This window comes from Curcuma longa, unplaced genomic scaffold (genome assembly GCF_044706935.1).
Source record: "Curcuma longa cultivar G26 ecotype Majalengka, Jawa Barat unplaced genomic scaffold, ITB_CL_G26_1.1 contig_26403, whole genome shotgun sequence".
In the NCBI taxonomy this organism is placed as follows: domain Eukaryota; kingdom Viridiplantae; phylum Streptophyta; class Magnoliopsida; order Zingiberales; family Zingiberaceae; genus Curcuma; species Curcuma longa.
This window is the reverse complement of record NW_027433103.1, coordinates 1-9341: the sequence shown is the minus strand read 5'-3', so window position 1 is coordinate 9341 and position 9341 is coordinate 1. Positions and strand designations below refer to the sequence as shown.

Genomic DNA, 9341 nt, shown 5'->3' with positions numbered 1-9341 from the left:
CAGAAGAAAATGAACATCATTTTTGTCTTGGCATGTGGATTCTCATGCATCCAATCATATGACTAATTCACTTGAGACTCTTAGCAATGTTAAATAATATCATACAAATATTCAAATTGTTAATAGTAGTAAATTACTTATTTATGTTATTGGGGATATTAATTCTTCAATCAAAGATGTTTTGATATCTCCTAAGCTTTCTACTAGTCTCATTTTGGTAGGACAATTGATTGATAATGACTATGATGTTCGATTTTCTCGTGATGGTTGTGTTGTGTAAGATCAGGTGTCAAGAAAATACTAATGAAGGGGACTAAAGTTAGACGCTTATTTCCTTTATATTTTTTCATTCTTAATTTTGTTGTTTAGCTTGTGTCACTTTAAACTAAATAGGTGAAGTATGATACAAACATTTAGGCCATCATAATTCTGCTTGTCTTATCTCACTTATTAAATTCTATTTGTTAGGTAATAAAGACTAATCTTCTCCTCTGTCTTTCTTTGATTACTCTAGTTATGTATAAATTGGGTAAAACTAAGTCTCTTTCTTTTCATGATAGTCGTGCAAAAAGTTATTTTGATATGATTCATAGTGATGCGTGAGGTTATTTCTATTTTTAAAATATTTGTGGTGATTTAATTTTCTTTAAAAATTAAAATATTAAGTTCTAATTCTAGTGACGAATATATCTCAGGAAATTCATAATTTTCTCAGACAAAAAAGCCATTATATATCTTATAAATTTCATGATTTTCTTTAATAAAAATGCATTATACGTCTCAGCAAAATGACAGAACATAACATTTTGACATTTATTAGATGTTGTTCAAACTTTATTACTTAAATCTTTTGTTCCATTTAAATTCTGACCCGAGGCCTCATATATAGCAGTTTAGTTAATTAATCGTTTACCTTCCCTTGTCTTAAACTTTGAATCTCCATATTTTCTATCTTTTTCATAAGCATCTTAATTATCTTGTCATGCATACTTTTGCTTGTGTTGCTTTGTTCATTTGCCACCATGGGGCGGATGTATTAAGGGGCCCAGGGGGCCATGGCCCCCCAGCCCAAGTTGAACCTTTAATATGTTTAGATTAAACCCTTAGGGTTACTGGTTAATAGGTTTTAGGGTTAATGGGTTGTTGATCTATTGGATCCTAAACCAACCCGATAAGCCGATAAGGAAACCTAGAAATCGCGAGTCTGCCTTCGTTGGGTCCCGATCGCGCCTCCGTCTTCTTCGTGTCTTCGTCGGGCGCGGCGGCAACAACTTCAGCTTGGATTGCCGGCGATCTGTAAGGTGGCTGAGGACGCCGGTGAGTGAAGGATGGATTGGGCAGTGCCGATAACAGGGTCAATCGGCGGCGGCAGTGGCGTGAAGCCGTGAAGGGCAGACCGGAAGAGTCGAAGAGAAGAAGTAAATCGGGTGAGTTTCAGCCGAATAGCTTGATCTCTAGGGTTTTTCGGGCTGTGATTTGAGTTCTTTTTTGGTTTCCACTTTCCAGGGCTTGGGTAGTTTGATCATCGAATCAGAGAGATTGGTGGGTGTCGATCACAAGGAAGAAGAGAAACGCCGGTAAGGCCTCAGGTACTCTGTCCAGGTGCTTGTTCTTGTCCAGTTGCTGCCTTTGAGCCTTTCTCACATTTACCACCATATATTCATATATCTTTATGCAGGAATTTGTCTCATTGGTTTTTTTTCAAGGAACTGGAGATAATGTAGATTTTAATTTACTGTCTATTAGTCTATAGTCTTTATTTTTAAGAGAATGTTTCTTGGTCTGGATTACACTTCTATCTTACTGTTGTTATCTGAAGGTAAATTTTCTTCAGATTTCTGTAGACAACAGAATGATACTTGTACTGTATGTCTGAAAGGAAAATAAAGAGGAATTTGATATTGATCATGCCGATATAAAAAGAGGAATTTCTTCAGATATCGTTTTCATTATACGGCCCCCCCAAATATGAAATCCTGGATCCGCCCCTTGCCACCTCATACCATGAATACCCTCACAATGAGAGTTTTCTCGTTATATAAAACATATATGATTTACTATTTCAATCATAAATCAAAATTAATTAACTATTAGAGGTGAGTAAAAATTTGATTAAATTGAATAAATTGATCGAACCGATCAAATTTAAAAATTTAATTCGGTTATTTTAAATTTTTAATTATTTTTTTTTAAAAATCAGTTAATTCGATTAATTGGATTCGATTTCGATTTTAAAATTTTTTATTCGATTAAATCAAATGAACCGAATTAATCAAAATAAAAAAATAATTTATAAATTTTTAAGCAAGTAAATTTATAAATATTTAACTAATTGATAAATTTTTTATAATATTTAAATAATTCTATTATTTCAGTTAATTCGATCCAAAACTAAATTAATAAGTTATTTATTTGATTTTATTTAAAAATTTGATTGATTGGGTTAATTTAAAAAAATTCAGTTTAATTTAATTTTGATTAATTCGATTCGATAAAAAAGTACAACTATACTAATAATTACAATAATATTAATAAGAAAGTTCCAACTATAATATTAAAGCATGATATATGTTGTCATCCCCTCAAATTGATGATTCTTGATTATTATGCGTTAATTGACAACATATATCATGCCTTAATATTATAGTTGTAACTTCCTTATTAATATTATTATAATTAGTAGTATAGCTGTAACTTTATGTAATTATTATAAATTAATTTTTATTTATGGTTGGAAATCAGTCCTGTAAATCTTTGACACACATGATCATTGGTGTTCACAATAACCTAAGCGATCAAAAGTAAGAAAAATAACATATAATTGATAGGGCCGGTATTATATCGATTAAAAGCATCGTTTATCATGCAGAAATATGAGATAATTATTAATTTATTTCAAATGAGAGTGATCGATAGATAAAATTAAATCTATTTTAATAATATTACTATGTCGATTTAAACCTGTGAAGAGTTTATCTATTAATTGAAGAGTTCATTTATACTTTAGAAAGATTAATAATTATAATATAAATCGGTGGAAAGAATATATTTTTCAATAATGAATGGTTAAATTAAATTTCTTATAATTTCCGAGTTATATTTAGTTTTCTCTATATTACTAATTCTTTTATATTTATGCTCTTCGCGCATGAAAAGTTCTATCATTATTTTTAATATTATTATTTATAGTAATGTAGTAGTGGATTATTTTTTAAATTATTAAATTTTATGACACTTTAAAATTTTGAGAAAAATATAACTTTAGGTTTAGTAATCTATTTATTTTTTAATTTTCAATTAATTAAAATTTGTAATTCTTGCAATTAATTCTCAAAGCTATATAAATGGTCCTCCTTATAAATGGGAATTCTTGCTATGAATTCTTCTTGCTCTACGGTTCCTCCTCTCTTGTTTTTCTCTCAGAGGGTTTCGATCGATCGTTGTATAGCACCATAAGGAATGCGGTTCTTCGATGGGGCATCACAACGCCCCCTTAAGTTCTCCCCACTACAAAACAAACACGTTTTACCGACGGAATTAGCGATGGAATATTATTCCGTCTCTATTTTTAGCGACGAAAATTATTATTCCGTCGTTAATTATTTAATTAGCGACGGAAATAATATTCCGTCGCTAATTGGCGACGGAATTGTAATTCCCGTCGCTAATTAGCGACCGAATGAATATTCCGTCGCTAATTAGCGACGGAATATTAATTCCGTCGCTAATTCGCGAATTTAGGTTTTTTGCGCCGATTCTTTTCTTTTCTACCCGCGCGACTTAGGTTTTCTCCGCCGCTGTTCTCCCTCTCGCGACTTAGGGTTTTCTCCGCCGCCGCCGCTCCCTCTCTCCCTCTTTGCTTCGCCGCTCCGGCGACTCCACCGCTGGTCCGCTGGTCCGCTGCTCCCTCTCTCCCTCTTTGCTTCGCCGCTCCGCGACAACCCACCGCTGCTCCGCTGCTCCGGTGCTTTAGCATTTTTTGTGTGACAGTACTATCCTCTGAAACATCACCTCTATGCTTTATTAACTCTACATTTACTAGTTACTTGATGCTTTATGTTTAGAACAAGAACAAGCATTGGGTTTCAATTTTGTGTCCACAAATATTAGAATGGCTGTCATCAAATTGAAACAGATTTACATTGTTACTTGATGTTTCTTTTGTTCAATGGTCTTGGAGTTACAAGGCAGATGCAGACTTGGAGTTACTGAATCATGCTGAACAAGAGATACAATTGCTGAAGCAGAAGAGGCGACGAAATCAGGGACGTGAAGGAGATGCATCTAATGTACGTATTTGTAGTTTCATGCATGAAACCTTTTGTGATGCTATTTTTTTGCTGTTATGGATTGTTAAAAGGCAATTTCTATATGTTGTTGTCTTTCCTGCAATTTATGAAGTGCTTTCATGCTTGGTTTTAATATAATAGTTATTAATTCCACTTATTGCCGCTTATCATTCTAGTGGTTTGTAATTTCTTGATGTTAAGAAACCTTGAATAGAAGGTCAAGTACATGTGCATTCCTGATTCATAATAGAAACATGTTCTGTGAGTTCAGACATTTGCAGCAGTCACAATAATGAATCATGTTCTTTTCAGATATGTTTGATTTGCTGACAGCGGAGGCATAGTCTTAAGAATTGCCCAGAGAGTTACAACACTGATGAGAAGAAAATGTGTTCTAACTGTGGAGAAGAAGTTGGGCATTCCCTTTCGATGTGTCCACTGCCCATTGAAGATGGTAATTGTCTGTTCAGTTCTTTGCTTAATACGTGCACTAGTTGTATGCAAACAAATGAAGTGCTTTCTTGATGTAGTGGCTTATCATTCTAGTGGTTCCAATTTTAAACTTCTGCTTTATCATTCTTGCAGCTCTGAAGATGATCTGCAGCGTCGAGCCTTATCAAAGCTCTGAAGTCTCACCCAAAATCTACACTAGGCTATTGCTTTTCCAAAAATGTAGGAGTTGTAGATACTGTGTGCTCTGAAGACTGTATTAATGATGTATTCAGATATTTCAGATTAATGTGATATCTTTTGATATGTGTTGTATTTTGATATGTTGGTGTATTTTGATATATAGAGAAAAATGTGATTGTAATATTGTATTTATAGATTTTGATATATAAACAGGAAATTCAAAAAAATAAAATAATTTATACTAATAAAATTAATTAATAGCGACGGAATTTATCATTCCGTCGCTAATAATCGGAATTTTTTTTTTATTTTTTTCTTAAGATTAGCGACGGATTTTATTAATCGGTCGCTGATCAACGATTTTTTTTTTTAATTTTTTTTAAGATTAGCGACGGAATTTATGTTTCCGTCGCTAATTAGCGACGGATTTTATTAATCCGTCGCTAATCAACGTTTTTTTTTAATTTTTTTTAAATATTAGCGACGGATTTTATTAATCCGTCGCTAATCAACGATTTTTTTTTTTTAAAATTTTTTTAAATATTAGCGACGGAATTTATGTTTCCGTCGCTAATTAGCGACGGAATTTATGTTTCCGTCGCTAATAAACATTTTTTTTAATTTTTTCCCCCCTTATATTAGCGACGGAGTTTATATTTCCGTCGCTAATTTTTTTTAAAATTTTTTTTAAATATTAGCGACGGAACGTATAATTCCGTCGCTAATAATTAGCGACGGAACGTATAATTCCGTCGCTAATAATTAGAGACGGAATTAAATTTCCGTCGCTAATGTTAGAGACGGAATTATTATTCCGTCGCTAATAATTAGAGACGGAATTAAATTTCCGTCGCTAATTAGCGACGGAAATTTGTATTCCGTCGTTAAAGTGACGTCAGCGACCAAATTTTACGCGACGACTGATTTCCGTCGCTGTTCGGTCGTTAACCAATATTAGCGACAGAATTGGTCCGTCGCTATTTCCGTTCATATTTGTAGTGCCTGACTCCTCGTCATATGTGCTATCGGGTTCGCTTCTTTCGATTACCATGTATTTTCCTTGTTTATTGTCCGAGATCGAACGAATATCTTGCATTTGAGTTGTATATGTTTCAGTTTTCCTTGTTCATTCTGTTTTGCATTAAAAGACGATGGATTGAATCTTTTAGTTTCGACTTTTACCACTAGGATGAGCGTTATTTTTTTTTCCAGTGAGTCTTTGTTGATATTTGCAGTCTTACATGGTCCTTATGTGTGGATGATTTAGTTTATGCGTGAATTTTTAGTTTTTCTTTTGGTACAAAATACTGGGGTTTTGGTTGTTTGAAGGCCACTTGGAACAGAGTAGAACATTTACATGATTAGCGCCAAAGCAATGCTTAGTAGAGTAGAGAATGCTATTTTATCTAAGTCCGTTCATAAAGGTGTTGCAGTACTGTCAATACTGTGGGTTTGAGTTATGGAAGGGAAGGCTAATGTTTGGTTCTCACTCCGTTCATAGAGGCTAATCTTATTTATCTAAATCATATAGGAACTATTCTCTTGTATAAATTTGATGCCCAAACTTGTTTTTTTGGAACATTACGCACTGGCTTGTAAATTGTATAGATTAAAAGAAAGTGGATGAAAAGTTAGATTAAGACACCCGGTTAGAATTTTATAAATGTTGTTTTTTTTTAATCAAGAAAGAGATAAAAATATATATAAGTTAGGAAAATATTAAATAAAAATTTGACTTTGGGATGTTGATTATGCATCTTGGTCGACATATGCTTCCATTAAATTTGACAAAGGGATGATAAAATGACATCTTTTATACATCCTCATACAGGAATTCAAAGGGTGATTTAATTAATTTATAATAAAATATCTTTTATCCTTTTGAAAGGCACATTCTATATCTTATGCTACACTATTCTCTTTCTTTTGATCAATAAAGACGGAATTTAATATGTTTTTTCCTTCTTTTTTTTACAGTGGCGGTGGAATATTAGCATATGCTTATGCAAAGTCGGATCATAGTTTTGATACACCTGGAACAACAAACAAAAAAAAGTTGGTTGTCCTTGGAACTGGTTGGGCTGGCACTAGCTTCTTGAGAAATTTAGATACCTCCAAATATGATGTCCAAGTGGTATCACCACGCAACTACTTTCTATTCACTCCTCTACTACCAAGTGTCACTTGTGGGACTATTGAACCACGTAGTATTGCAGAGCCTATTCGCAATATCATGCAAAAGGTACTTATGCAATGACATTCATTTTTTGATCTGTAAGAACAAAGTGATTTTTCCTTATTTGTGAATCTTGTAAAAATTTAGAGTCCGTTACTTTTGTACCTATTGGCAGTTCTTTTTGTCTAATCTGACTGTTATATTTAACAGAAAGGTGAAAATATTCAATTTTGGGAAGCTGAGTGTCATAAGATCGATCCAATTGACAAGAAAGTTCTCTGTCGATCCAATATTTGTACAAACTCAGATGGGAAAGGGGAATTTGCTGTAGATTATGATTACTTGGTCCTTGCACTAGGAGCCAAGCCGAATACCTTCAACACTCCTGGTGTGATGGAGAACTGTCATTTCCTTAAGGTATATTTAAGCCTGCGGTATATAACTATATGAATATCAGTCCGTTCCTTCTTTTTTCGACTTTTCTGACTAAAGCTCTGTGAAGAAAAGCTTAAAAAAAAACATTAAAAGTATATATTCAGTGGTGGTAAAGGTGATGGAAGTATGACATACTTGATGTTTAGCTAAATATCAAACATAGAAGATTGAGTTAGCTATTCTATGTGATACACACAGATTGGAACTATCCTAATTCTTTGTCATTTCTTGTATGTAGAATTTCCTAATACTTGATTTTTCTAACAATTATATGCTAATAAAAATGCTTTATGGGAAATTTTTTTTCTTTATTTGTTTGTTTATGTTCAAAAAGGAGTTACATATCTCTAACATTTGGGAAACCTTTTCTCTAGGAAATAGAGGATACACAAAGAATCAGGAGGAGTGTGATGAATTGCTTTGAGAGAGCATGCCTTCCAGGCCTTAGTGATGAAGAGAAAAGAAATAACCTCCATTTTGTCATTGTTGGTGGTGGTCCCACTGGCGTAGAATTTGCAGCAGAACTGCATGACTTTGTGACTGAAGATTTGGCCAAGTTGTATCCCACTGTTAAAGATTTGGTGAAAATTTCAGTAATTGAGGCCGGGGAGCATATTTTGACAATGTAAGGAATAATTCTCTACATATTTTTTTATTGGCTTTTGCATTTTGATCAATATTTTGCTAATCACAATATTGGCTACTTGGCTTTGTCACTTGTTTCCAATCTCAAACTACAATGATGTTGACGTGCTTCTGTATCACTCATTTGTTATACTTTTGTGGTATCCTTGAAAGATGATTTTTCTACATTTTGGCATCCTTGTTGACCTACAGTATTGAATCCTTGATCCTTATTAATTTCCAATATCAAACCATAAAGATTTAGATTAGCTGCTTTGTTATTAATTTTGAACAGTTGTTCATGATATTAACCTGGCAAATATCAGTATGATAATTTTTGGTCCTTGGGTGTTGTTATATACAATCCTACAAAAAGATCATATACTGACTCCGAACAAGGGTCGATTCCTAGAGTTCTCACTACTTTGGAAGTAAGTCTTCCCTCTTGTGGGCGTTGTTATATACAAGCTTTGAGGGCTAGACATATTTTACTTTCAACAATAGTATATATGTTTAGCATAGGACTAGACAAAAATTATTAAAAAGAGTGTCCATGTAGTCCACATAGGTTTCACTATATGTATTGATGAGAAGCAAAATTGACTATATGAATTTTCTTAAGAAACTTGAATTTATCATTATAGTATTACAAATTTTCTTGTTTCTTAATTTTTTTATTCTTAAATAAATCTCTAAAAGAGTTAACAATATTAGATTGCATAAGATAAAATAAATGGGGATTCCCTCAATTGCTCACGACTCAACTATTATGAATATACAATTTATTTGTATTTGAGATGCCCTGTATAAAATACTCTACGAATCATCTTGTTCCAGAAATCACTGTTTCATTGAGTTTTGATGTGTAGGTTTGACAAAAGGATAACTGAATTTGCCGAACAGAAGTTCCAAAGGGATGGTATTGATGTGAAAACCAATTTCAAGGTTGTCAAGGTAACTGATAAGGATATCACTATGACTAATGGATCGACCGGAGAGGTTTCAGTTCCCTATGGAATGGTTGTTTGGTCTACTGGTATTGGAACTCGTCCAGTGATACTCGATTTTATGAAACAAGTTCAGCAGGTAAGCTAATAAATTATATATATTATAATATTTGATGATTATCGAGTATGTGATCAATGATATGCTATAACTTGGTCTATCTCATTGATTGTTCCTTT

At 33.2% G+C, this 9341-nt stretch overlaps 1 protein-coding gene and 1 long non-coding RNA gene across 4 annotated transcripts; both read left to right on the top strand.

Moving 5' to 3' along the window:
* Positions 1 to 3785: 3785 nt before the first annotated feature.
* On the top strand, positions 3786 to 5045 carry LOC141818873 (uncharacterized). Of its 3 annotated transcripts, none has more exons than XR_012601008.1 (4): positions 3786 to 3989; positions 4188 to 4289; positions 4602 to 4743; positions 4875 to 5045. It is a non-coding gene; the product is annotated as an uncharacterized LOC141818873 (long non-coding RNA). The 3 variants fall into 3 exon arrangements; XR_012601007.1 differs by having other exon boundaries at positions 4181 to 4289; XR_012601006.1 differs by having other exon boundaries at positions 3786 to 4289.
* Positions 5046 to 5061: 16 nt separating this feature from the next.
* LOC141818874 (external alternative NAD(P)H-ubiquinone oxidoreductase B1, mitochondrial-like) lies at positions 5062 to 9252 on the top strand. The gene is made up of 6 exons (XM_074706287.1): positions 5062 to 5067; positions 5822 to 5862; positions 6900 to 7164; positions 7309 to 7515; positions 7908 to 8158; positions 9027 to 9252. Exons 1-6 carry the CDS (start codon positions 5062 to 5064, stop codon positions 9250 to 9252), a joined length of 996 nt encoding a protein of 331 aa, XP_074562388.1.
* Positions 9253 to 9341: the final 89 nt, after the last annotated feature.